A 27,068-nucleotide genomic window follows, 5' to 3' on the forward strand; every position below is an offset into this window, starting at 1 on the left:
GAAACTGGCAAAAGGAAGTATTTGAATCGCAGTTCACAATTGGTGGGCGTATTCTAATACCAATTATATACGTTTAGTCGTATTCGGAACATTTTAGAAACCCGAATCCCAGGACAAGGCAAAATGATATTTTTCATAACAATAAAACTTTCTTAGATATTTTTCTGTTTCAGTGATTACCGTATTATTCCTAGGAGTCTTGAATACAATAACATTCAATTTTGAAAAAAACTTTTTGAAATTAAACTTCAAAAACGAATCAATCGACTCGACAGAAAACGCATCAATTTGTAGAAACCACACTAATAGGTGAATGCAATGTTGATTTAAAAAATAGACATTACGAATACATTGTGGAATATTTTTTTCGTTAAAAATTCCGCTGAACTTTTAAAATCGTCTAAAAGAGTTCAAGAGTAATTTTTTGAGATATTTTGTCATATTAGACGGTTATGATGAACATTTGAAACAGAACATGGTTGGATGAGGTTTTTGCTCAATTTGAAAGTCAATTTAAACCTTTCAGTAGAATAAATATCTGGTTTTTTTAATGACTCGATTAAAGTCAGCGGACACTTAAAATGGTGAAGATTTATATGAATGCGGCGTGCACCAAAGTTTTACGTATTTAAGATTTTTTCATTTACCATGTACACGAAAAATTATAAATTAAACATTTATTTGTGAAAAAATATTGTATTTCGTTGAAAGTATGCATTTAACAAAGTATTACTTGAAACTGGAGGTTGTCGTTGAGAGTTGTTATCTGCTTGATTTTCTGGGTTCGTTTTTGTATTACAACTGACGGCGTTGAGAACTCTGCCGCGGAATATGGGAAGACAAAGAATGATAGCGATAGGGTCCACGAAGGAAAACACTCCCAAAGCGATGGTTTCAAGATAATTGAACGATCTGTATATGGGAGGATTAAGTTGAACACTTCTTAGCGCCTACTTGTGCAGCTGTATGCCAAATATCGGGCTATACCAACATAACAGACACGGCGAAAAACTAATGAAGATTGGGATGACTGTTTGAACGATTAGGGCTCTGAGGAGCTCAAATTGAAGTCGTGAAGTTTTTTGGCTTGTTCTCACTGACATTGTCTTGAGCTCTTGCATTATCTGAAAACTGCACTTGTTCATTTTTTTTTTAGTCAGAAATTTTTTACCAATCGAGCCATCACAAAAAAGGATGTGATAGATGCGATGGATATTGTTGACAAACTTATGATGGTTTTCCATGCCCTCAGTGTTGTTGTGTCAGATCCTACCTAAAACATTAAAGTCATGATTTTTAAGGAAAAAAAAGAAAAGGATTACGCTGAACATCGATCCCATAATGTTCAAATTCCTTGAATCTATTCCGAAATTTTCTTGAAAATCCACACGAATATATTGGAGAACCTCCAAGTTTGCCTTGCCTGGGAAATAACACGTAGCGTACGATAAAGAATAATAAACCACTATCAATAAAAATGACCCGGTCATGTACCACGGGAAGTGATGCCTTGTTAGACTTGAATTAAGGATTACAAGATAACGATATATGAAATGGCTTAATAATACTGCATAGCTAGATCCTATAAACGAGCAGCGAGCAGTGAGCATATGGTAATTAAACTCAGAGCTGCTTGTTTGAAACCAACCGTATCTGACAAACACAAGAAACGAGTAACGGTAATTGTGGATTTTCTAAAACTTTATTGCTATAAGTTGTACCAAAACATTCATTATTGAGTAAATCATGTTGAAAACTGCAAAATACAAGAACAAGTATCGATAATTGCCAAAAATCACCGATTTTTCTGAGAAAATCAAACTTATAAATATGGGATTCACTAGAAATGCTAAGGCACAAAAAGTTGATGGCAAATATATGTAAATCCAGTCGTCAATCATTGTGGGGAAAGTATTATTTTTAAGAAAGGCAAAACGGGAAGTATACAATTTTCCTTTTTAGTTTTGTGGGCGTATCCCAATAACAATTTCATTTTTCCCCAGTAAGAGGAAACATATCAAGTATCCGAATGCCAGGACGAGAAAAACTTATTGTTTCAGTAATTGAAGCGTGACTGTAGTTAAAGCAGATATGATTTTTATTCTACGACAGGATTAGTAGTACTCTACTTGCTTGGGTGATACTGCTTGGGTGATAGAACTGTAAGATCACTGCGCTACTACAGTTGTATTTCAATATTAACTGTAAATAACAAATTTAAATTTGGGGAATGCTTAAAAAAACTCCTGGAACACTCAGGATGGTTATGGAAATTTCTGGAAACTTCTTGAAACTACTAGTATATCTGGAAAACTTTTGGAAGGTTTAAAAATGTTCTAGAAAAAAGTTCTAAAACTGCAAGAATGTTTGTACTACTGAAAATTCCTGGAAAAACTTTGAATCTTCATTTTCGAAAATTAAAGAATGCTTGAAAATAAAGAATGCTTGAACCCATGTTTTTGGCTTTTTTTTATAAAGAAATATTCAATGAGTTAAATTGCGTAGGGAAAAAATGAAGAGCTATACGTTTATTTGAAAAAATATCCTTAAACTTTAATCTTGCAATATTTTTCAACAGAGCGCGTCACGATAAAAATATTCAATTTCATAAAATTGAGTTTCGCACAGTAATTCTTGGAATCGGAAATTGTTGTGGAGGGTTGTTATCTGTTTCTTTTTTAGCACAGGTTTTTGTGATACAATTGATGGCCTTGAAAATCCTGCACCGAAATATGGGAAGACAAAAGATGATAGCAATTGGGTCTGCAAAAGAGAATAGGCCCAAGGCGGTTAATTCGACATAATCGAACGATCTAAGAATTAAATTGAAATATTAAAAAAAAACACACTTCGAGCTTCACCTATCTAATTTCACGCCAAATATTGGACTATACCAACATAGCAAGCACGGCGAGAAACTGACGCAGATTGGGATGACTGTTTGTACAATTAATGCTCTGAGTAGTTCAAATTGAAATTTTGATGTTTTTGGACTCGCTGTTACATTCATTTTGTTTAGTTTTTGCATTATCTGAAACTTAAATTTGTTGTTTTTTAGATTATAATTATTTCACCAATCGAGCCATCGCAAAAAATTCTATTATTGATGCAATAGAAATTGCTGACCAAATCGTCATAGCAATCCACGCTCTTTGTGTAGTTTCGTGAGATCCCATCTAAACCTATGGATTTTAGATTTTTCTAATATTCTAGTAAACTACGCTGAACAATGTTCCAATCATATTTAAATTCCTTGAATCAATTCCAAAATTTTCTAGGAGATCTTCACGAACATACTGGAGAAGCTCCAAATTTGCCCTGCCTGAGAAATAACAAGTAGCGTGCCACACAGAAAAATAAGCAAACGACATTAAAAAAGATCCAGTCATGAACCAATGGAAATGATGTCTTGTTATACTTGAATCACTGATCACAAGATATCGATAAATGAAATGACTAAATAAAACTGCATAGCTAGATGATACAAACGAAGTTCGAGCAATGAGCATATGGAAATTAAGTTCAGAACTGGCCCCTTCAGTTTTAAACCAGCCGTGTCTGACAATTAAGAAAAACGAGTAGACGAAGGTATGGATATCCTGGAAATGTGTTTCTTGTTAAACATTTTACAGAGGGTCAGCAGCCGACAAAAACAAGGACATCGAGTCTAATCGATTTCCAAAGCATCTTAGAGTATATGAAACCTACCAGTGGAACCTAAACATTCATGATTGAATAAAGAAGGTTGAAAATAGCAAAATACAATAATAAAAATCGATAGTTGCCAAATGTTGACGATTTTTCCGTAAAAATCAGATAGATGAATATGGGATTTACTAGAAAAGCTAAGGCACAAAATGTACTTGGCAGATACAGGTAAATCCAGTCCTCAAGCATCATAAATTGAGTACGGGTTTTGTTTTCATAAAATGTTTGTTTTGAAGCCAGGTAGACTTCAGACAGTAGGCGTAGTCCAATAACCAAAATATGTCTGAATCGTAGGAAGCGTATCAAGAACCCGAATCCCAAGACAGTGTGACGAGCGATCATAATATTTTCTGAACACACAGTTGTTCAGAGAGCAGAACGAAAACATTTTGCTCTAAAAAAACTAGAACACTATTAGAAATTTAATTTTTTCATGTATCTTGTACACAAAAACAAAATTTAAATATTTATTTAAAAGAAAAATTCATTGAACATGCTATCAAAATTAAGAATTTCAATGAATAGAAATTGCCTTCCGCAAATTAATTGTTTGAGTTGAATTTTCTCGTTTCGAATCGTTATCTGATTGATTTTTGGCACAGGCTCTTGCAATACAATTAATGACGTTGAAAATCCTGTAACGAAATATGGGAAGACACAGAATAATTGCAATTGGGTCCATGAAAGAGAACAGCCCTAAAGCGGTCACTTCGAGATAATTCAACCATCTGAAAAATGGAAGAAGCTAATTTTAAATGTCAATTTTTAAAGTTCACCTGTCTAGCTTGATTCCAAATATTGGGCTATACCAACATAGTAGACACGGTGAGAAACTGAAGCAGATTGGGGTGACCGTTTGAACAATTAGAGCTCTGAGGAGCTCAAATTGAAATTGTGATGTCTTTTGGCTTGTTCTCACAGTCATTTTCCTGAGTTTTCGCATAACCTGAAATCAAAATTACTGCAAATCTGCAAGTCTCTCTTACAAGTCCAGCCATCACGAAAAATGTTATGATTGATGCAATAGAAATTGTTGACCAAATCGACATAGCCGTCCATGCCCGTAGGGTAGTTTCGTGAGATCCTACCTAAACCTGTGAAGTCTAAATTTTTTGATAAATTCCTAGTGGATTACGCTAAACAGTGTTCCAATCACATTCAAATTCCTTGAATCCATTCCAAAATTTTCTTGAAAATCTTCACTAACATATTCGAGAAGTTCCGAATTTGCTTTGCCGGGAAAATAACACGTTGCGTGCCACACAGAAAAATATGCAAACAACATATAAACGGATCCAGTCATAAACCAATGGAAGTGATGTCTTGTTAAACTTGAATCACTGATCACAAGATATCGATAAATGAAGTGACTCATTAAAACTGCGTAGCTAGACGATACAGAGGAAGTACGAGCAATGAGCATATGGAAATTCAGTTGAGAACTATTTCCTTCAGTTTGAAACCAGCCGTGTCTGACAATCAAGAAAAATGAGTAGCCGAAGGTATGAATGTCCTGGAAATGTGTTAAAAATTTCTTATAAAGAGTTGGCAGCCGGCACAATCAAGGACGTCACGTTAAGAATGTTTTATGAGTTAAGATCTACATAGATACCTATACTGTATGAGACACTTACCAGTGGAACCAAAACATTCATGATTGAATAAAGAAGGTTGAAAATAGCGAAATACAACAACAAATATCGATAGTTTCCAAACTTTGAAGACTTTTCTGAGAAAATCAGATAAATAAATATAGGATTCACCAAGAAAGTTAGGGCACAAAATGTTCTTGGTAGATACTTGTAAATCCAGTCCTCAAACATCGTAAAGTGAGCACAGTTCTTGTTTTCAGACAATGCTTTCTTTAGATACCGACGAAGCTGAGAAGTATACAAATCCCTTTACACAGTTAGTGGGCGTATTCCAATAACCACTATACATGTTTTTGAATCGTAGGAAACGTATGAAGAACCCAAATCCCAAGACAGGGTGACGAGCCATTATATTTTTTTTAGATACTGTAGTTCAGAAAACAGAAACTAAATGAATAATCTGAAAAGAAAACGTTGCGTTATCAACTTTCAAAATGTAAGCGTTTTCCTTCAGTGGAAACACCAAGTGAACGGAAAAATGTATTATATTTTTAATTTATAATTCAATGGAACTACGATACAATTAAGTATGAAACGAAGAAAGGAATTTTAGATTTGATAATCTCCATGATTCGTAGGTTGCTTGGACGTTGGCATGTTTTTACGATTGCAAAAAACTCGAGCTCGAAAAATAGGAACACATAGGATTATAGCTACTGGATCGACAAAAGAGAAGACCGCCAGAGCACTGACTTCAAAGTAGTTAAATCCTCTGAATTTCCGTTTTTTTAAATTTTCTTTTTTCGGTGATATTTGGATACCTGTTTAATTGGATTCCAAAAATGGGACTGTACCAACATAAAAAACACGGAGAGAAGCTTATGAAAATTGGTACCACCGTTTGAACAATAAGGGCTCTTAGAAGCTCAAATTGAAATTTTGAAGTCTTCACACTAGATGTTACTGATAAGTTTTCAAGCTTTTGCATTATCTAGAACAAAAATTGAAGAATTAATAGCTTTTGCAATTTTTTACCAATCGTGCCAAAATGAAAAATGTAATTATTGACAAAATTGAAAGAGCTGAGGCTGATGAAATGAGATTCCAAGATCGAATTTTTGTTTCCAGTGAAGCTTCCTGCAAATCAAAAAATTAAGTCAAACTGCAAACTTGTTCAACAAACATTATATAATGCGGTCAACATACTAGAATCCATTGAATCAGAGCCAAACGTGCTTTGAAAATAATCTCGAATATACTGGCGAGTTTCTAAATTCGCTTCGCCAGAAAACCAACATAAAAAGTACCAAAACCAAAAATATAACATTATTATAACAGCCGATCCTGTTAAATACCAATGGAACTTTTCATTTGTCAGAGTTGAGTTGCTCATTATGAGATAGCGATATATAAAGTGAATCAGGAGAACTCCATAGCTGGCAGCAAGCATCGAGCAACGAGCAAGCAGTAGATGGAAGTTTAATTGAGGTGATTGGGGAAACCAGTTGTTTTTTAGAAACAAAAAGAAACAGTAACGGTATGAGTGAATATCCTAAAAAACTAAAAAATATAATTCAGTAAAAAAAGTTTTAGGAAAAATTATATGCGAATTTTGTGCCATTCTAGGGCGAACTTGCTCCTTCAGACAGGGGTATGTGGCAGAAAGCTGATGTCAATTCGTTCAAAAACGACCGCGATACGTTTATTCTCAGGAGGTTTTCTCAAAAAATGAATTCCCGCCGCCAAAACTTTTCTCAGAAAATTTGAACACCCCCAAAAAATTTTCTGATGAAATTTGAATTCCCGCCAAATTTTTTCTGAAGAAACTTGAATTCCCGCCAAAACTTTCCTCAGAAAATTTGAATGCCCCCCAAAATTTTTTGAAGAAATTTGAACTCCCGCCAAAAATTTTCTGAAAAAATTTGAATTCCCGACAAAAAGTTTCTTAAGAAATTTGAATTCCCTTTCCGAAAAAAATTGAACTCCCGCCAAACTACTTCTTAGAAAATTTAAATTCACGCCAACAATTCTCTGAAGAAGTTCAAATTCCCGCCAAACTTTTTCTCAGTAAGTTTGAATTTCCGCCAAAATTTTTCTGAAGAAATTTGAATACCCTACCAAATTTGAATATTTTGCTGAAATTTTTTGAAAAATAATATTTGAATTTTTTTCCATTTTTTTCATGAAAAATTTGAATTTTGTACCAATTTTTTTCTCAAAACATTTCAATTTTCGGCTGAAAATTTTTCTCATGAATTTTGAATATCCCACTAAACACTGTTTTTTTATTTTATTTTCAGGCTTTTTTCAAATGTACAGATATTTTCCCCCAACAAAATCGAAAATAAATCTTAAATTATTGATTTTTTTAACCATCTATTTTTTGTGGTGAAATTGAAAAAAAAATCAAAAAAATCGGAAAACCTGGGTTTATTGAAACAATTTTGTGTCATTTTTGGCAAAAAATTCACAGATGCTACGGAGAAAAAATATTTTCAGATATTAACTTACGATCTGAATTAAAAAATTCATCACAGAATAAATCATATTGAACACCGCAAAGAAGAGCAGCAAAAAACGATAATTGCCAAATTGAGATGATTTTTCAGTGAAAATCAAATAGATAAAAACTGGATTCACGACATAGGTAAATCCGCAAAAAATTCTTGGTAAATAGTAAAAAACCCAGTCTTCAAGCATTATATTTGATTCAAATTTAATAATGCTGTTAAACACGGAAATTCTAGAAACTTTACTTTATATTGATTTGAAATAATAATAATAATAGTATTACCATTATTATTATTATTGTTCGAATATATTCCCTATTGATTTCATTCAAATACCATACTTGGTAATTATTATAGGAAGTATAAGTATCAGTATAGTTGTTTTGCCTAAAAATTCTGGGAGACAACTTATAATTAGGAAAATAAGAAAAACATTTTTTTTACAGAATGCGGGGCCCTTTTTCTTTCAGTTCCCATTTCGTGGGGTGTCTCATGACTACTTATTTCAAAACGGAGCTTGATATTTGATCTCGCTCAAAAAGTGAATAATTATCAATTTCATTATCTTATCAGTTGTTTCTTATCACAATATTCAGATACTGGTGCAAATCCGTGGTTTATGTTACCTGTGATCAGTGATCTTATTGAGCAGTCACATACAATTGGGATCAAAATATCATTTTATCAGATACATAACAAAACCAATATTATCTGTTGGATGTTTGATACAGGGGCAAATTTCCGGAATTGAATATTCCAGTAATTATATCCCAAGAAAATGGAAAAAGTTTTAAGTGCGTCTTATAAAAAATCCCTCTAAACATTTCCGACGAATTTAATAGTCGGCAAACGGCAAATTGGCGAACCGGCAGACAGCAATGATTTTCGGAAATTGTTATATACTATGTGTTTACACAAAAACGTATAGAATCTGTAAATTCAAGTGGTGTCAGAGTGTCCCATGTCGGTTTTACCTTCATGAACAGCGGGAATTTAGACGCGTCTAAACGCAGTCTTCTTAACTAATTTCGCATGGGAAAAAATTCCCCCATTTTTTGTAGATCAAACCGAAACAGCCTGACACAGCGTGTAAATTGACAGTCCATTTTTTTATTATCAGTTTTGTTTTATTATTGATGTGCTCAATGATCCGCCCTCTTATCTATAAATTGATTAGAAAGTGGAGCGTGTTCTAGTCAGTTTTTGATTTTACAATGCGTCTACTAATATTTCTGACAGTATTAATAAATTTTTCAAGTTGTTTGAATATTTTGTTCTATTACGCTGTAATCGGTCCATCACATATTGCATATTTGAGAAATACAATTGGAAAACTTTTGGCAAGAGGTCACAATGTGGTTAGCTTTCCATTTTTAATTAATTTTCCTCTAAACAAATATTTAGGATGTTGTTTTTGCGGTGTATAATGAACTTGCAAACTTGGATTTATTTCCGGATGTTCGGCGAATTTATTACAATAGACATGCTGATCCTGATTATTGGAAAAAGAATGCAAATCATTTTTCCAACATGTTTGAGAAATCTCCTACTCCGCTTGGAGAATTTGAAATATTCCACGAATCTGGCTATCAGTTGTGTAAAAGTTAGCTGGTAAGAGTTGGAATTCAAACAGAAATTAAAATTATTTCAGTTGCAATTAACGATTTGAAGCTGATTGAATTTTTGAAATCTGGCAAATATGATATCGGATTCAGTAGTGACTATGATCCTTGTGGAAATATTCTGATGACAGCTGCTGGAATTCCGTCAATTGGAAGTACGTTAAAAGTGAAGTAGCGCCAGTGGGGAAATTGTTAAAGACTACTCCGATGGTGCCGAAATGGCCGAATATTATAATAAAAATTTTCAAAAAATTTTTGAAAATGTTTATTTACTGTCAAAAAGTGACCATAGCTCAGTTTTTGCCACTCAAAATTTTGGAAGTCGGCCACTTTTTTTTTATACTGTATTTTTTTTCAATTATTTGCATTAAACCGTTGTAGGGGTCGGGACATGCGACATTATTCTGGATTTCCTCAGAAGCTCATATTTTTCGAAATTTTGGCAATGTGCCAAAACTTTGACCGGAAAATCCACCTTTAATTAACAAATAGCTATTGAAATTCATATTCACACGTGGTGCCAGGCTGTTCCATTACGGTTTGACCTCCAAAAAAAATGCGGGAATTTTTTCTCAAACAAAAAAAGTGACGTAGGCACGTTCTTAACCATGCAAAATCAATTAAGAAGTCTGCGTCAAAATTCCCGCATTTTTTGTAGATCACAACGAAATGGGACATTTTGACACCACGTGATTTAAGGTTTAATTGCGACTCCGATATTTTTGCCACACATTGTTAGCGCTGGACTTCCAACAGTGGCAAGTGTTTATGGAAGTGAGGAACTTCTGAAAATTTGAACACAAAAATAGTTTCCAGCTTCCCTTTACCCCGAACATGACAGCTCGTTGTATGACAAAATTTTTAATTTAATTCGGCTCACATACTATCACTATGCCATATCGCCAGATATGGATAGGAAATATGTAAGATTAAGAGCAGTGAAACACTTTAATATTTTCGAATAAATTTTAGAATAATCTCATAACAAAACGATTTGGGAACAATTTTCCTGATGTTGGAACAATTGAACGAGGAATTGACATTATTTTTGTAAACAGTCATGATTTCCTTGAACAACAGCGCCCAATGAGCCCAAAAATCAAATATATTGGAGGAATGGCGATTCGTAAAGCGAAACAACTACCCGATGAATTCGAGAAAATACTATCGGTTCCTAAATCAGCATATGTACTATTCTCATTTGGAACCCAAGTTCCTACAGCAAAAATGCCGCTCCCAATAAGAAGAAACTTTGTGGGAGCATTCAAAAAGTTTCCAAATGTGACATTTCTTTGGAAGTATGATAGTTTGGAATTGGATGCAGATATTTTCCAAGGAGTTGAGAATATACACCGACTCGAGTGGTTGCCACAAACCGAACTTCTCCGTGAGTCCTTCTCTGCAGTTTCTTGCCCAAGTTTAACCCACAAATATTAACTTGGATCAGAAGTTGGGCAAGACTTTGGCAAAACTTGGATTCAGGCTGCACCAAAGTTTTACCCAAGTTTTAACCAACTCTTGCCAAACTTTGATCCAAACTTTTCTTATTTCGACTCAAACTTGGGTAGAATTTTGGCGCGGCCTGAATCCAAGTTTCGCCAAAGTCTTGCCCAACTTTTGCCCTAATTTAGCCTGATCCAAATTATTACTGTTTGGGCCGAACTTAGGCCTAGAGGCCTGAGCTAGAAATACGTTTCAATAAAAGCATACAATTTAGATGATAATCGTGTTAAACTATTCATCAGTCATATGGGCTTAAATTCGTACCTGGAGACTGCAACCGCAGGAGTTCCTGTTCTGTCAATCCCACTTTTTGCCGATCAACAAAATAATGCACAGAATAGTACGATATGACATTATTTAAATTTTTAAAGTTTTTTTCCTAATTTAGCAAGAGATCGTGGAATGGGTCTCTTACTTGATCGAGACAAATTGACAACCAAAAACATTGAATCCGCTTTGCACGAACTTCTTGAAAACCCGAAATACCTTTCAAATGCGAGATCGATTTCAAAGATGATTCTGGAGAAACCGGATAAGGCGAACGACACATTTATTCATTGGTTGGAGTTTACAGCGAGAAATCCTGGTCTGGGAAGAGTGCTGAAACTACCCGGAGCTGAGCTGAGCCCGTTTTATTATTACTGCGGAGATATTTTATTGCTGGTTTTTTGTATACTTTTTATTATTCTTCACACTGTTCTGAGAACAATCAATTTACCATCTAGAAAGATCAAGAGTGAATGAAGAATTTTTACCATATAAGACAAGAATTCGTAACAAACAATTGAAGACACACATTATACATTCCGAACGATTCTAAGTTTTTTTAAAAGTTGACAGGTTTTCTACTAGCTTCCGGTCAATTTTCTGAAATTTCCACAACCTTCGAGAGATTTCTAGGAATTTATTATAAATTTTAGAAGTTTTCAGGAACTTACAAAAATTTGTCTAGATAAAGTTTTCCAACCAAGGCCCACCAAAATGTAAAAATTTTCATCTAATTCTGGTTGATTAAAACATTTATTGCGAATTCAAAAATAAGCCACAAAACAAAATAAATTTATTGAAATGAAAGCTCAAATTGTTAGTCAGATACTCAATGATTAATAATTGCAGAAAACAAATGTATTTTTAAAATCAAAGTTGAGCCTACTGATTTCGCTGATCTGTGCTCTCCTTTGCGTCAACCGCGAGTGACGGAATCCTCTTCCAGAAATTCAAAATTTTTTTTCGGAAAATTGGAAGACACAGGATTATGGCCACCGGGTCGACAAACGCAAACACTCCGAGAGCACTGACTTCAAGGTAGTTGAATCCTCTGTAAATATTTTTTCGGTATTTGATGTTAATTTTTTCAATACCTTGCAAGTTGAATGTTAAACATAGGACTGTACCAGCAAATGAGACATGGAGAAAAGCTTATGAAAATCGGGATCACTGTTTGAACAATCAATGCTCTCAATAGTTCCACGTTAAATTTCGACGTCTTCTTACTAGCATTAACTGTCATTTTCTTCAACCTAGCCATAATCTGACAATTTGGTAATAAATTGTTTTATTTGAAAATTCAAAACTAACCATTCTGGCCATGACAAGAAATGCTATTATAGATGCCACTGAGACTGTGGACAACATCATTATGGCCTCCCAAGATTGGAAAGTTGTTTCCGCTGATCCTTCCTGAAACTTGCAATTTGAAATTTTGTACAACTATTTATAATTCACATGAAACAATGCTCCGAGCGTATTGTAATCCATTGAATCAGTGCCATAAATTTCGAAAAAGTCTTTGCGAATGTACTCTCTGATTTCCACATTTGCGCGTGCTGGGAAGTAACAAATCGCGTGCCACGTCACGAAGTACAATGCGAAAACAAATGCAGATCAGATACCAGTGAAAATTCTGTTTGGTCAGACTAGAGTTATGGATGACGAGGTACCGATATATGAAATGAATGAGGAGAACCGCGTAACTTCCAGCCACTAGAGAACATCGGCCGGCCATCATGTGGAAGTTAATTTCGGAAGCTTCAGAGAACCAGCCATGTCTCACCGTGAGGAAGAAGCAGTAGCGATAGCTGTGGATGTCCTGGTAAGAATTTTTGAAATTGTCATGTTTAACGGAGTACTAGATTACTTACCAATGGAACAACTACATTCACAATTGAATAAATCAAATTGAAAATTGCAAAATACAAGAGCAGATATCGGTAATTGCCGAAGTTTGCGGATTTCTCAGTGAAAATCAGATAGACAAACACTGGATTCACCAAAAACGAGAGCGCGCAGAAAATTCGCGGGATGTAAAGAAAAATCCCCTGGTCGAGCACTTTCCATTTGTCAAATTGGAAAAAAGTATTATTATAGAAAGCATTAATAGAGAAGGCGGAGTCAGACATCTACCGGATGCTACTGTACGATTGATGGGAAATTTGTCTGCTTTGATAAAAAAAGTTACTTATCTTTTTTGTGATGTTAGTAGAAATTATACGACCGGAAATTAAAACAAGGTGGTAAAAAATGTGAACCAGTCGCGAGAAAAACAATAATAAAGCTGATGTCTGTAAAACCACAGGAGACAATACGAAATGTATACCAGGAAATCAGAAAGTAGAACTCTTGTTTTTTACAGAAAAAAATCGCGGGATATTTTTTTAATATTTACATTTTTTTCCTGTAGTTATACAAATCTTCCAGAAGTTTCTAGATGTTGCTAATTTTTCTGGGAATTAATAGTGGCTTCCAGAAAATTGCAACAGCTTCTACAATCTTCCAGAAAAGTCTGGAATTTTGCACAACTTTCTGAAAGGTTCTCAAAGTTTTTTGAACCTTTCCGAGGTTTCTAAAAATTTCTGAATCATTTTAGAATTTTTTTAGAAATTTCCAAAAATGTTCTTTAGAATTTTGTATTTTTCACCTCCAAAATTTTCTCACTCTCTCTTGCCTCATTCTCTCTTGAACCTTTCGTTGATTAAAGCATTTATTGCAGATTTAAAAATGAGCCACAACACAGCATTTGTTTTTGAAATGGAAGCTCACAAGGTAAACTATTCGGTTAACACATTTGCTACCAAAAAAAAATTTTTTTTTTAAGAAACAAATGTTCAAAAACTTCAATTACGAATTTCGTTGATCCGTGCTCTCTTTTGCGCCAACTGCAAGTGATGGAACTCCCCTCCAAAAATTGAAAATTCTTTTTCGGAAAATCGGAAGACACAGGATTATGGCCACCGGGTCCACGCATGCAAACACTCCAAGTGCACTGACTTCGAAGTAGTTGAATCCTCTGGAACTCTTCTTTCAGGACATTTAATGTTAATTTCTTCAATACCTTGCTAGTTGAATGCCAAACATTGGACTGTACCAGCAAAGAAGACACGGGGAAAAGCTGATAAAAATTGGGATCACTGTTTGGACAATCAACGCTCTCAATAGCTCCAATTGAAACTTGGAGGTTCTCTTACTAGCATTGACAGTCATCTTGTTCAGCTTGTACATTATCTGAAAAGCTTGTGATCAATTAATTTTAAATCAGAAACGTACCATTCGAGCCATGATTAGAAATGAAATAATGGATGCAACTGATACCGCGGACCACATCATTACTGCCAACCAAGATGTGAAAGTCGTCTCAGCTGATCCTTCCTGGAACTTTGCGAATTAATATTTTTCAAACTATTTAAGCTTTACGTTAAACAATGCTCCTAGCATATTGAAATCCATTGAATCAGTGCCGTAAATCTCGAAAAAGTCCTTGCGAATGTATTCTCTGATTTCCACATTCGCACGTCCTGGGAAGTAACAAATCGCGTGCCATGTCGCAAAGTACAAGACGAAAACGAACGCCGATATGGTCAAATACCAGTGAAAGTTATTTCTAGTTAGGCTAGAGTTATGGATCACAAGGTACCGATAGATGAAATGTATGAGGAGAACCGCGTAGCTTGCAGCTACCAAGGAGCAACGGCCAGTCATCATGTGGAAGTTGATTTCGGAAGCTTCGAAAAACCAACCATGTCTCACTGTTAGGAAGAAGCAGTATCGGTAGCTATGAATGTCCTGTAAACAATTTTAAGTGCGCTACGAGGCTTTTCAATTCAATTGCTTACCAACGGAACGACTACATTCACAACTGAATATATCAAATTGAAAATTGCGAAATACAGGAGCAAAAATCGATAGTTACCGAAGTTTGCGGATTTCTCAGTGAAAATCAGATAGACAAACACAGGATTCACCAAAAACGTGAGCGCGCAGATAGTTCGCGGAACGTATAGAAAAAACCAATCGTCGATCATGGCTCGTGTTGAATAATAAAAACTGAAAAATGTATATGTCAGTGACTTACAAAGGCGGAGTCAGACGGTTGCCGGAAGCTACTGTACGATCAGAGAGGAAATTTGTCTGCTCTGGCAAGAATATTGTAGAGCTTTTAAGGTTTTATTAATGAATAATAAGACACATATCATGTGAATAAAAACGTGGGCGTCGGAAATTTGATAGCTCACTGGCTGTCTGTAGACTTAGAAAAACAAAATATGTCACTGAATACTGTATGTATTTATTACTCATTGTCCATCAATGTATTATCGGGAAGAGGATTTTCAATTTTTCGCGGTAATTTCTGAGAATTTCAAATCTCATTGTGAATATATGAACGTTTAGGTGGGTAGCAAATTCAAAAGTATATGAAATATGAAAATTATTAAGGCCGCAGTGCTCATTTTCATCGCGAACGAAACGCTCTTGCATTATAAAAAACATCACATTTCGAAATAATCTAAAACGATAATTGTTTTTGTGGAATTAACTATTCCGCTGATTTGTGCTATTTGTTGTGCCGGCCACCGATGCTGGTACACTTTTGCAAGAACAGAAAATCCGTTTTCGAAAAACTGGAAGGCACAAGATTATTGCCACGGGATCGGCAAATGGAAAAACTCCAAAAGCACAGATTTCCAAGTAGTTGATTTCTCTGAAACTCACATTATGCCTTATTCATTTTTTAAAGCTTAAAGCTTAAAGGTGGAGTAGCGCCAGTGGGGAAATTGTCAAAAACCACTCCTTTGGTCCTAATATGACCAAATATCATGATAAAACTTTTCAAAAATTTTTTGAAAATTTTTTATTCACTGTCAAAAAGTGGCAATTACTCAGTTTTTGCCACTCATAATTTTGGAAGTCGACCAAAAAAAAAATTTTTTTTCGACATTTTTATGTTTTAATTTTGTTTAAATTATTTGTATTAGAACATTGTAGGGGTCGAGACATGTGACATTTCTTTAAATTTCCTCAAAAGCCCGTACTTTTCAAAATTGTGGCAACTTGCCAAAACTTTGACCGGAAATTATGAAACATCTGAAATTTTTTGGAGTGCTTTATTATGATATTCGGTTGTATTGGATCATTATGAGTGCATTTAGACAAAATCCCCACTGGCGCTACTCCACCTTTAATGTTAAGTTTTAAGCTAACTAGGGAACCGTCAGAAAGTGCCCATTGGACGATCTTGATCTCTGAGAGCCCGCCGTGAGCTTGGTTTTCGAGTTTTGCCGCTAAAAATTCACGAGCAACCGTTTTAAGACATGCACTATCGAATGGCGTAGGTCTCATATGCAAGTCCGATGAGCACTTTCTGACGGTTTCCTAGTAAGTTTTAATACTTAATATGGTGAATACCTGGCCAACGGAATGCCAAACATTGGACTGTACCAGCAAAGAAGACATGGCGAGAAGCTGATCAAGATCGGGATTACGGTTTGGACAATTAGGGCTCTCAAGAGCTCAAATTGAAATTTGGATGTTTTTTTACTCGCGTTTGTTGAGATTTTTCTCAGCTTTCGAACAATCTGAAATTGTGAAATGTGACTAATTTATAGCAAGTTTAGTTTAAACGTTAATATTCCCACCATTCTTGTCATGACTGTAAATGCTATTATGGATGCCGTCGATATTGCGGTCCACGTCATGGTGGCAACCCAAGATAGGTAAACAGTTTCATTTGATCCATCCTACAAAATCTAAACATTTGATTTCAATTTCTCATTCGAAAATTTACGTGAAACAATGCTCCGAGCATGTTGTAATCCATTGAGTCGGTGCCATAAATCTCGAAAAAATCTTTGCGAATATACTCTTTGATTTCCACATTCGCTCGTCCAGGGAAGTAACAAATCGCATACCACGTCGCAAAGTACACGACAAAAACGACCGCCGATATGGTCAGATACCAATGAAAATTATGTCTTGTAAGGCTAGAGTTCTGGATCACGAGGTACCGATAGATGAAGTGGATGAGGAGAACTGCGTAGCTTGCAGCTACCATTGTACAACGTAAAGCGATTATGCCGAAGTTGATCTCGGAAGCTTCGGAGAACCAGCCATTTCTCACCGTGAGAAAGAAGCAGTAGCGGTAGCTATGGATGTCCTGTTAAGAAAATCAAAATATTTTACCGTTAAAATGAGTAAAACCTCTCACCAATGGAACAGCTACATAAACGACCGAATAGATCAGATTGAACAAAGCAAAGTACAAAAGAAGGTATCGGTAGTTACCAAAATTCGTTGATTTTTCAGTAAAAATCAAATATATGAACACTGGATTTACTAGAAACGAGAGCCCGCAGAATATAAGCGGGATGTACAGAAAGAACCACTGATCGAGCATGATGTTCATTAAAAATTGTTAGACAGCTACCAGACCCAACTATACGAATGAAAATGGGAAGGTTCGCTTCTGTCACAAAATAGTATAAGGCTCTTTAAACTTCTCAATAACTTCCTTGACTGTCCCGAGAACCAAAACATTGGGACCGGAAATTAAAAAAGGTGTTAGCCAGTCTAGAAAAAAAGAGATTCAAAGGAATACTGTAAACTAGGACTTCCATTGGAGGCAGGCGCGGTTACAGGGTCTGATGCCTACCTCCCGCCTCCCGCCGACGCCTCGTTTCCACACTATGGCAAGAAATCAAAGGTTTGGTGTTTACACCACATACATCGTGCGAAAAGCGGTTCTTTAAACGCTGCCGACCCTTTTCGAGTTCCGCGCCGCACTGTACAGGAAGCGAGTCTCGCGGTAGTCGTTTTCGCTCCTGCGTGGAAGCCATACTGTAAACCAGGGGTGTGTGGCAAATCTCAAAATTTGTCCAGTACGGTAAATTCGGCAAATCAATTTTTCAATATTCTCCGAGCATCAAAAATTGGCAAAATTTGCCGCAAATTGGCCAAATTACACCCCTGCTATAAACTAATCGCAAGCATTCCATGAAAGTAAAACGTGAATAGTTTATAATACAAGACATAGATTTATTACAATTTATTTTTGAAAATATTTTCCCAATATCAAAATCAAATGGTTAGATGATTTGGATAACAGATTCTAATTTTAACTAGTTTGCAGATCTGTTCTTCCTACAACGCCAACCACAGGTTTGGGAAATCGTAAAATTCTTTCTCGGAATACTGGCAGACACAGAATTATCGCTACCGGATCGACAAACGCGAATACTCCAAGAGCACTGACTTCGAAGTAGTTGAATCCTCTAAATCTCATATTTTCGTACACTGAACTTTGTTCCGTTCATTACCTTGACAACTGAATTCCGAACATTGGACTGTACCAACAAAGAAGGCATGGGAAGAAACTGATGAAAATTGGAACGACGGTTTGAACAACCAACGCTCGAAGAAGCTCAAACTGAAATTTGGAAGTCTTTTTGCTAACATTTACGGACATCTTATTCAGCTTGTACATAATCTGAAAACTCTGTGATTGAATTTTCTAAGTGGAAGACTACAAAGTTACCATTCTAGCCATAACTAAAAATGCTACAATAGAAGCCACTGACATTGCTGTCAATAACATAATGTATATCCAAGACCGGACAACAGTTTCGTAAGATCCTTCCTGAAATTGGCCAAGTTGTGTTTTATGACAACCGTGCTAAGTTTTACGTGAAACAATGCTCGTAGCATATCGTAATCCATTGAATCGGTTCCATAAACTTCAGAATATTCTTTGCGAATGTACTCTCTAATTTCCACATTCGCACGGGCTGGGAAGTAGCAAATAACGTACCACGCCACAAAATATAAAACAAAAATGATTGCCGATATTGTTAAATACCAGTGAAACTTATGTGTGGCTAGGCTAGAGTTATGGATCACAAGGTACCGATAGATGAAATGGGTTAGGAGAACCGCGTAACTTGCAGCTACCAATGAGATACGGCTGGATAACATATGGAAATTGAATTCGGAAGCTTCAGAAAACCATCCGTATCTCACCGTGAGAAAAGAACAATATCGATAGCTATGGAGGTCCTAGAAACAGTTTCAAACAACATTTCAATTTCCGACAATTTGTCTCTCTTACCAAAGGAACCACTACATTCATAATTGAAAATATCAAATTGAACAATGCGAAATACAAGAGAAGAAATCGATAGTTACCGAATTTTGTCGGGTTTTCGGTGAAAATCAAATAGATGAACACTGGGTTTACTAGAAACGAGAGAACGCAAAATATCAACGGGATGTAAAGAAAAACCCAATCGTCAAGCATGATGCGAACAGAATGTTCAGAAAAAGTGTTAGACAGCTACCAGAAGCAACTATACGAATTAAAAAGGGAAGCTTGGCTTCTGTCACAAAAAATGTAATGCTCTCAGAACTTCTCAATAATTTCCTTTTTCCGAGAACAGAAACATTGGGGGCCGGAAGTTAAATCAGTCTAGACAAGAACGTTTCGAATGAATACTGTAGAATGTGAGACTGACTTTCGAGTGTCAGTTTTCGCTTTAAATTGTTTATTTAATTTATGAAATTTATATTTTCGCAATTTGATGTTTTAAGATCAAACTCGAATGGTTCGATTGAATACAGAAATTAAACGTTTCCAGCTCGAATCATTTTCGATCTTTTTCCGACGATCTATAGCAACTGAGTTTCTTGAGACGACAAAACTTGACACCTGATTGTTTTTTCTCGTGAAGATATCAAACTTCAGCAGATCCCATACGACTTTCCGATATGATTTGTGAATTAATATCAGGAATATTGACGATGAAGAGCCATGAACTGCAAGTAAAAGTGAGCAAAAATTGTTGGCCACTTGGTGATAGAAGTTGAAATAAATTGTAGTGAACAAATAAGCCACCGGGGCTGAGAGCAGGAGAAATGGTGCACTGACCTAAAAAAAAGTAGCCGACATTAATCGAGGACCGCTTAATTTTTAACTAACCTGTATATAAATTGCTCTTAAAAATTTCCGTTGCAAGTTCAAAGTATACTGAGATGTCGCCATTCTTCTCGTCCGTTTTCTCATGTTAAAAAATAATAATTTAACAAAAAATAATGATTCTCCAACAAGCAACACCGCCACAAGTGATACCGTTATGACTAGCAATCGAAAATCTGTTGCTAAAACAAAAATCGGTGCATTTCGAATTTCTTTCGATACATTTGGAAGTGTCTGAAACAATTTTATTTTTCAATATTAAACTTATTGAAATTTTTACATTTAAAACTTTCGCAACAGCTTGTTTCTGATCAGGAATTGTGAGGAAAGCAGGCATGGCGTAAACGGAAGAAATTATGTAGTTGATTATTAGAAATGGATGACGATAGTTCCGCCAACTGGAGTGTTTGGCAAACATTAGGAAGTAACGGTTTTCGAAAAGTGTCAGAATGGAACTTCCCAGAGCTGAAAAAGAAATAATAAAAATTCAAATAATTTTTGAGACACCTGTAGAAGGTTGAAAAAATATTTAGTAAGTTCTACAGAGTCCTAGAAAACTCAAAAAATTTTTTAGTAGTCTCTAAAACGTTTAAGAAGTTCCTCAAATTTTTTCAAAAATTTCTAGAAGGTTCTGAAAATTTTGAAATTTTTTTGAAATTCTTTTTTACACAATTTAACCAGTTTCCCGATATTTCCAAAAGTAACTAGAAGGTTCCACAATTTTTGGTTTTTTCTAAAGTGTGAATTGTGATAAAACATGAACAAACCTGAATATGATATCAAAATCAAATATGTCTGAACATCAATTGAAATTCCGGTATACTTTAAAACACCTAACGGAAACCCGGCAAAAGCTGGGAATAATACGAATGGAGAGATCAAGAACGTAATTTTCAAGTCCAAGAGCACACTCCAAAAATGCAAGTTGAACATGCTCCATTTTACAGATTTCATAGAGTCTGGAGTTTTGCACAAAATACAATAAGCGCCAAGTATATGAATAGGTATTTGTAAACATGTGGTCAAATTGAACGCATGGTTCAAAAATCGAGGTGTTGAAAAATAGTTGAAATATGAAAGATTTGAGCTCATTTTCAGAAATGTGAAGCTAGACTAAAATCTTGTTCTGATCTTGAAAAGTGTATCCAATATGATTTTTCGAACTTCAAGTCTGAAAAACACTGCAATTAGTTGTCAAAAAATAAATTCGAACTGGAAAAAGAAATTCAATAATGTTCAGTAGGAAGTTGAAATGCTGCATTAGGCACAAGAAACAAAGTTTATGAATTTCACCTGTTTTCGAGACTTCCAGACAGAAAACTTAGTCATTAGAATTGATTGATGGGTCAAAGGTGGCAAGCTGTTTTTTTTCGGCAAATCGGAAATATCCGGGATTAAAAATTTTCGGTAAAACGGCAAACCGGCAAACCGGCAAATTGCCTGCGGAATTGCCGAATTTGTCGAGAATTTTCGGCGAATTGTGGTTCTGCACATTTTTTTCCGAAAATTTCATATTTCAATTCAAATCGGCAAAATTGTACGGATCCTAACTATGAGAATGTTCCTACTTTTTTTTTAAGTTAGCAAGTTCTATTGAAGTATCTAAAGAAAACAGGAAAAAATTGAAAAAAAACACAGTTTTGGGTGTTTCCGTCTTATAAAAAAATCCGAGTTTGTCGACAAAAGTTTCCAAAAGTTTCTAAACTTCCTGGACATGAATGCCATTTGAGGAACATTATGAAAAAAATTTGAAAAATGAATTGTTTTAACTCTCACTGAAGATAAAAATGATCTGTGGGATTTATTCTAGACAGAAACTGAAACCTGCAATTTGTGCTACATGTGTTCAAAAAACCAGATCGCTTAAAAATAATCTGAAATGATATCATTTGCTCATTCATGTAAGAAAAGTAGACAATTAATTCCTTGTGAGGGGGTTTCTAGTTCAACAAATTCTAAGTTGTTTCACATTTTGAGTTCTCTTTTGCTTTTGAAAACGGGCCTAGCTACATCAACATGACGATGATATGCTTTTTAATGTTTCAGACATATGATATACTAGGGGAGAGCGACAATTGTCGTTCGGCAAATTATTCAGCAATTTGCCGATTTTCCGATTTGCCGGTTTGCCGATTTGTCGGAAATTTCTATTTTCGGCAAATTCTCGATTTGTCGTTTGCCGGATATCAATTTGCCGGAAGTTTTAAGAGGGATTTTTTATAAGACGGAAACACTTAAAACTGTGTTTTTTGAAATTTTTTCCCGTTTTGTTTAGATATTTTCATAGAATTTTATAACTTTTCAAAATATAATAGATGTAGGAACATTCATAGGATGCGTACCGTTTTGCTGATTAAAATTGAAATTTTGGAATTTCCAAAAAAAAGTGCAAATTGCCGATTTGCCGCTTTTCCGGCAATATCAGCAAATTGGCAATTTGCCGGAAATTTCAATTTCGGCAATTTCAATTCCGGCAAGAAAAAATCGTTCGTCGCCCACCCCTGTCATGTACTACCAAACTATGTCGCTAATTTTAAATAACTTACGAATTGAGTTCAAAGTTCAGTACTCCGCTTTCTGTTCCTCAGAATCAAAGCTTAGAAAAGTGCCTGAAAGTTCATCGATCATTAAATTATACTTAAACAAGTGCATTTTGTTCTGCAGTAAAAATCTGGTCTGGCGACCAATTATTTTCGTAATTCTGAAAAACAAATCGGCAAGCGCTAAAAATCAAAAAATAGTCAGCAAGTTATCGAACCCTAATTGGATTTCTCGCCAATTTCACAGGCAACCACACAACCCCTCAAACATTACTTCCAATGAACCTTTCGTATTGCCAAACTCCGGCATTTTTATCAAAAAGTCTTCATCTATTGTCATGTATTTCGATTCCGATTCACCTCTTCGGCGTTTATATAATATTGTGCAAAACGCCGGAGCCCATGCGAACAGTCAAATGGAGCATGTTCAACTTACATGTCTGGAGTGTTTTACTTGATCTGTCAATAAGCCTACTGACTAGTCCATTTGTATTATTTCCCGCGCTCGCTGGTTTTCCTTTGGGTTTTCTAAAAGAGCTTGATGTCTCCACTGGAGCACAAATTTATCTGGTTGTCACAGTTTTTGCAGGTAATCATTGTTGAAGTGTCCCCAGTTGTGATACTTTATCTTCAATCAATTTTTATGAAATTTCAGTTGTCGGTGTCGCTGTCCTTGGAATTTTCGAAAATCGATTTTATGTAATGTTTGCATTGGATAGCTTCTGGCGATATTTTCGGTTTCCATTTTTCCTATTCAATCATTTTATCGCAGTTTTATTCTTCGTTCCTCCATATCTAAGCATTCCAAATCAAAACATGGCTCTAGATCAAATATTTCAAGTAAAACTAGAGCTGTTATGGGGGACGTCCCCTCTCGTCCCCCTCGATTTTTGGGAGCCGATTCCGGCGTCCCCCTTGCAGGAAATGGAAGCCCCAAAAGTTAATCTGAGTAATATGAGGTCGTTAAATCGATTCCCAATGCCAAAATTCATTTTCCGATCAGGAGAACTCCGGTATGAAAATCAGGGGGACGAGGGGGACGTCCCCCATAACAGCCCTAAAGTAAACAAACTATACTTAAAAAAAAACTAATCTGACTTGAGGACCTCGCTCCAGATCTTCCCGAGTGGATTAAAATTGGACCAATTTTTGTGCTAACAACGGATATTGCGTACTCCTTTGTTTCAATCTTATTAATCGCAGTATTCATAATTGCTGAAATACTATTTTTCATTTTTCTTATTTGGCTAAATATGCAGTTTTTAACGAAAACGATGAGCTTATCAAAAGCGACTTTGCGTTTGCAACGGAAATTTCTAAACGCAATTCATATTCAGGTAGGTTTCAGACGAACTAGTGTCTGGAAATTCCAATGGTGGAGCAACGTCCGGAATTTTAGTTTTAATGGAAGAAAATGGCTCATAAATATTTATGAAATTGTTGAAAAAATTTAGAAAAATTTTATTCACAGAAACCGGAAATATGTACAAAATAATGTCATTCATTTGCGCGGGAATTCAAAAATTGAAAATTTGTTAGCCTTTTTTTTGTGTCTTGCAAAATTTAAAAAAAAACCATTTAAAATTTAGAAAAATTTAATACATTTTTACAGTAATATTCAGTCATTACTGTAATTTTTAGTCACTTTTTTGCTCAACTTTCTCAAAAGTATAGCTCAAAATTTCAGTTGTACACACCACTAGTGGCCTTGATAATTCCATTGCTATATTTTGCGTACTCTGTATATTTCGACAGTTACAACCAAGCTTACAATAATATTTCCTTCATTATAATATCCTGTCATGGCCTCATATCCACCTTAATCATGCTTTTCATTCACAAGCCTTATCGAGAAATTTGCCGATCTATTTTCTGTGGTTTTCGCGGGCACAAGACAAGCCCAGCGGCCCGATCACGGGGTCTCAGTATTGCACCTAATCAACTATGAAACTCTGCAAATGTCCCACTTTATTCGGAGATTATTTTGTGCCACCTGCTCATTTTTAAAGTGATCACTGCCATCAGAAATGCCAACTCTATAATTGCATTTTGGCAGAGCAGAGTCTACTCAAAACGTGCAATTTTGCGGCTAGTCACATAGGTTTTTTTTTGCGAGTCATTTTTTTGGTTTTCTTCTTGGAAAAGATGACTGATTGTGGAATTGAAAACTATTATTTTGCTAGTTCAGACTTTATGATTCTGGCTTGTCATTGTTTAACTGCAATTCAAGTGCCAGTATTTGTGTTCGGGTCTTATTGTATTATTTTTAAGGTAAGCTTAGGGCTGTTATGGGGGGTGTCCCCCTCGTCCCCCTGATTTTTATACCGGAGTGCTCGTGATCGGAAATTGAATTTTGACATTGGGAATCGATTTAACTGCCTCATATTACTCAGATTCACTTTTGGGGCTTCCATTTCCTCCAAGGGGGACGCCGGAATCGGCGTCCCCCATAACAGCCCTAGGTAAGCTTAAACGAATTTGCACAAGATATGGGGCAAAACCGTATTTTCAAACGTATTGTATTGGCTGCTTTTTAAAATTTTTCACATTGAATATTGGGTAAAAAACTTACTAACTTTGAACTTCACGTACATTTTTTAAACATTTATTCAACCTAAAAATTATTGAAAGTTGCTAAAAAAAATTAACAAAGAATTCAAAAAAATGTTTGAAAACTATCGATATATGCCTAAAAATTGGCTAAAAATGCATGAAAATTGGCGAAGAATCCTTGAAAATTGTTGAAAAATGCTTGAAAACAAGGAAAAAAATGCTTGAAACTAGGCGGAAAATGCTTTTAAAATTGTCGAAAAATGTCTGAAACTAGGCGAAAAATGGTTGGAAATTTACGAAAATTGCATGAAAACTATCGATAAATGCCTGAAAATTGATGAAAAGTGCTAGAAAACTAGGCAAAAATGCTTGAAAATTGTCGAAAAATTCTTGAAAATTGTCGAAAAATGCCTGAAACTAGGCGAAAAATGCCTGAAAATGGACAAAAAATTCTTAAAAACTGCCGAAAAATTCTTAAATATTGGCGAAAAATTGGAGAAAAAAAATCGGCAAAATTTATTGAAGCCTTTCAAGTTTACGGCCGCCTAATACCTAACGAGACCCAACTGTGCGGGCGCAGCATCTTCAATTAGCTGTGGAGCGCGTTTCCACCTCGATTTCAGAAGGAGCATTTTTATGGGCTCACCGCGAATTAATTGTGCACTTTGTCAGACTCCAAATCACATGCTAACAGTAAAATGGCTACTTTTCAATACACATATTTGGAGTTCCCTGTCCGACTTCGTTATTTGTTTCATGACAGTTCCATACCTATTCCTTCCTGCTCTCGCTGGCTATGACTTGGGACTAATCAATAATCCAGGTCTATCGATTTATCTTCTGGTCACTGTAACAGCATGTGCGTGAGTTTGTCGAAAAAAAATTGAAATTTTTTAACACGAATTTTCAGTCTCGGGGGTCTCCGTGCTTTCAATCTACGAAAACCGATATTTTATCCTATTCTGCAAAAAATCTTGGTGGCGAAAAACGCGAAAAATATATTTTTGCATCATTTACGGACTAGTACCTTTGATGTTTGTAGCTCCATTATTTGATATACCTGATCAGGAGGTTGCTCGATATGAAGTATTGAAATCCATACCTTGCCTACCTGAACTTACACTGGAAAATCGGAAAATGTTCGTTTTGACGTTAGATTTTACAATTCCTTTTTCCTGTATCTTTTGTGCTATGTTAATTGTGGTAGCATCGTTTCTGGTCTTCATCTTCCTTACCTTTTCGAACATTTGGTTCGGGGATGCGTGGGCGGCTTCTAGGCAAACAATGGTGCTTCAGAGAGCTTTCACGAAAGGCGTCACAGTTCAGGTATGTTGTTCAAATTTCTGGTAATCTCTGATCTTCATACGTGCAAAAACAGAAGTTGAACTAGTCTAATAAAAGTTGAGTTTTTCAGACTCTCTACGAATTTTTTATACTCTTCATCCCGGTCGTTACTTGCCTTGGCACAATATTTTTCTGGTATCACAATCAGGTCATCAACAATATTGCGCTTCTAGTTGTATCACTAAACGGAATCGGATCCACTATCATAATGTTATTCGCTCATAAGCCATATCGAACTTATACTCTTTCTATTTTCTGCTTCCTTTGTCCAAAAGTGACAAAGAAAAGAGAGTCAGTGCATTTACGGGCACACCAATTGAGTGCCTTATCGTGAACCTGGATATTATTTCCTTTTTTTTTTTGAAGAATGAAGTATGTATGTATATCTAAAATGCTCCAAAAAACTATATTATTGAAATGACGTCATTAATTAATGTTTGGCATTTCTGACGAAACAT

At 35.5% G+C, this 27,068-nt stretch overlaps 9 protein-coding genes and 3 pseudogenes across 13 annotated transcripts; 3 read left to right on the forward strand and 9 right to left on the reverse strand.

The window, feature by feature from the left end:
* Positions 1–677: 677 nt before the first annotated feature.
* T03D3.9 lies at positions 678–1,901 on the reverse strand (annotated as a pseudogene). Its single transcript is given in 5 exon segments — positions 678–912; positions 955–1,124; positions 1,172–1,273; positions 1,323–1,694; positions 1,713–1,901. Coding segments are annotated over 5 exon segments (1,068 nt in total).
* A 704-nt stretch (positions 1,902–2,605) lies between these two features.
* On the reverse strand, positions 2,606–3,900 carry T03D3.10 (annotated as a pseudogene). Its single transcript has 5 exons — positions 3,709–3,900; positions 3,222–3,599; positions 3,075–3,176; positions 2,862–3,031; positions 2,606–2,813 (listed from the first exon to the last, which is right to left on the reverse strand). Coding segments are annotated over exons 1-5 (1,050 nt in total).
* Positions 3,901–4,222: 322 nt separating this feature from the next.
* Positions 4,223–5,531, reverse strand: srj-44 (Serpentine Receptor, class J; the record flags this gene model as incomplete). The annotated part of the gene is made up of 5 exons (NM_071368.1): positions 4,223–4,436; positions 4,485–4,654; positions 4,695–4,796; positions 4,844–5,221; positions 5,343–5,531. 5 exons carry the CDS (start codon positions 5,529–5,531, stop codon positions 4,223–4,225), a joined length of 1,053 nt encoding a protein of 350 aa, NP_503769.1.
* A 378-nt stretch (positions 5,532–5,909) lies between these two features.
* On the reverse strand, positions 5,910–8,000 carry srj-49 (Serpentine Receptor, class J; the record flags this gene model as incomplete). The annotated part of the gene is made up of 5 exons (NM_071369.1): positions 5,910–6,072; positions 6,122–6,291; positions 6,336–6,437; positions 6,484–6,852; positions 7,812–8,000. The coding sequence occupies 5 exons, from the start codon at positions 7,998–8,000 to the stop codon at positions 5,910–5,912; spliced, it is 993 nt and encodes a 330-aa protein (NP_503770.1).
* A 1,002-nt stretch (positions 8,001–9,002) lies between these two features.
* On the forward strand, positions 9,003–11,688 carry ugt-53 (glucuronosyltransferase). The gene is made up of 8 exons (NM_071370.5): positions 9,003–9,168; positions 9,215–9,413; positions 9,462–9,587; positions 10,132–10,206; positions 10,249–10,355; positions 10,405–10,819; positions 11,150–11,275; positions 11,324–11,688. Exons 1-8 carry the CDS (start codon positions 9,025–9,027, stop codon positions 11,677–11,679), a joined length of 1,548 nt encoding a protein of 515 aa, NP_503771.1. The 5' UTR covers positions 9,003–9,024; the 3' UTR covers positions 11,680–11,688.
* A 396-nt stretch (positions 11,689–12,084) lies between these two features.
* On the reverse strand, positions 12,085–13,265 carry T03D3.13 (annotated as a pseudogene). The gene is given in 6 exon segments: positions 12,085–12,253; positions 12,297–12,466; positions 12,514–12,615; positions 12,661–12,816; positions 12,818–13,024; positions 13,077–13,265. Coding segments are annotated over 6 exon segments (993 nt in total).
* Positions 13,266–14,052: 787 nt separating this feature from the next.
* Positions 14,053–15,233, reverse strand: srj-57 (Serpentine Receptor, class J; the record flags this gene model as incomplete). The annotated part of the gene is made up of 5 exons (NM_071371.1): positions 14,053–14,221; positions 14,267–14,436; positions 14,479–14,580; positions 14,626–14,994; positions 15,045–15,233. The coding sequence occupies 5 exons, from the start codon at positions 15,231–15,233 to the stop codon at positions 14,053–14,055; spliced, it is 999 nt and encodes a 332-aa protein (NP_503772.1).
* Positions 15,234–15,741: 508 nt separating this feature from the next.
* srj-55 (Serpentine Receptor, class J) lies at positions 15,742–17,602 on the reverse strand (the record flags this gene model as incomplete). Its single annotated transcript, NM_071372.2, has 5 exons — positions 15,742–15,910; positions 16,615–16,784; positions 16,845–16,946; positions 16,994–17,362; positions 17,414–17,602. 5 exons carry the CDS (start codon positions 17,600–17,602, stop codon positions 15,742–15,744), a joined length of 999 nt encoding a protein of 332 aa, NP_503773.2.
* Positions 17,603–18,319: 717 nt separating this feature from the next.
* On the reverse strand, positions 18,320–19,498 carry srj-54 (Serpentine Receptor, class J; the record flags this gene model as incomplete). The annotated part of the gene is made up of 5 exons (NM_071373.1): positions 18,320–18,476; positions 18,522–18,691; positions 18,740–18,841; positions 18,889–19,257; positions 19,310–19,498. The coding sequence occupies 5 exons, from the start codon at positions 19,496–19,498 to the stop codon at positions 18,320–18,322; spliced, it is 987 nt and encodes a 328-aa protein (NP_503774.1).
* A 291-nt stretch (positions 19,499–19,789) lies between these two features.
* Positions 19,790–21,265, reverse strand: srh-270 (Serpentine Receptor, class H; the record flags this gene model as incomplete). The annotated part of the gene is made up of 4 exons (NM_071374.3): positions 19,790–20,125; positions 20,177–20,407; positions 20,454–20,638; positions 20,941–21,265. The coding sequence occupies 4 exons, from the start codon at positions 21,263–21,265 to the stop codon at positions 19,790–19,792; spliced, it is 1,077 nt and encodes a 358-aa protein (NP_503775.2).
* Positions 21,266–22,992: 1,727 nt separating this feature from the next.
* srh-272 (Serpentine Receptor, class H) lies at positions 22,993–24,661 on the forward strand (the record flags this gene model as incomplete). The annotated part of the gene is made up of 4 exons (NM_071375.3): positions 22,993–23,302; positions 23,369–23,553; positions 23,817–24,050; positions 24,401–24,661. The coding sequence occupies 4 exons, from the start codon at positions 22,993–22,995 to the stop codon at positions 24,659–24,661; spliced, it is 990 nt and encodes a 329-aa protein (NP_503776.3).
* A 197-nt stretch (positions 24,662–24,858) lies between these two features.
* srh-240 (Serpentine Receptor, class H) lies at positions 24,859–26,988 on the forward strand (the record flags this gene model as incomplete). 2 transcript variants are annotated; one of them, NR_133613.1, is made up of 4 exons in its annotated part: positions 24,859–24,984; positions 25,939–26,129; positions 26,177–26,592; positions 26,681–26,944. NR_133613.1 is itself a non-coding variant. In NM_071376.4 (4 exons), 4 exons carry the CDS (start codon positions 24,859–24,861, stop codon positions 26,942–26,944), a joined length of 993 nt encoding a protein of 330 aa, NP_503777.3. In that variant the 3' UTR covers positions 26,945–26,988. The 2 variants fall into 2 exon arrangements, 1 of the variants encoding a protein (NP_503777.3); NM_071376.4 differs by having other exon boundaries at positions 25,939–26,125; positions 26,681–26,988.
* Positions 26,989–27,068: the final 80 nt, after the last annotated feature.

Source organism: Caenorhabditis elegans, chromosome V (assembly GCF_000002985.6).
Source record: "Caenorhabditis elegans chromosome V".
In the NCBI taxonomy this organism is placed as follows: Eukaryota; Metazoa; Nematoda; class Chromadorea; order Rhabditida; family Rhabditidae; genus Caenorhabditis; species Caenorhabditis elegans.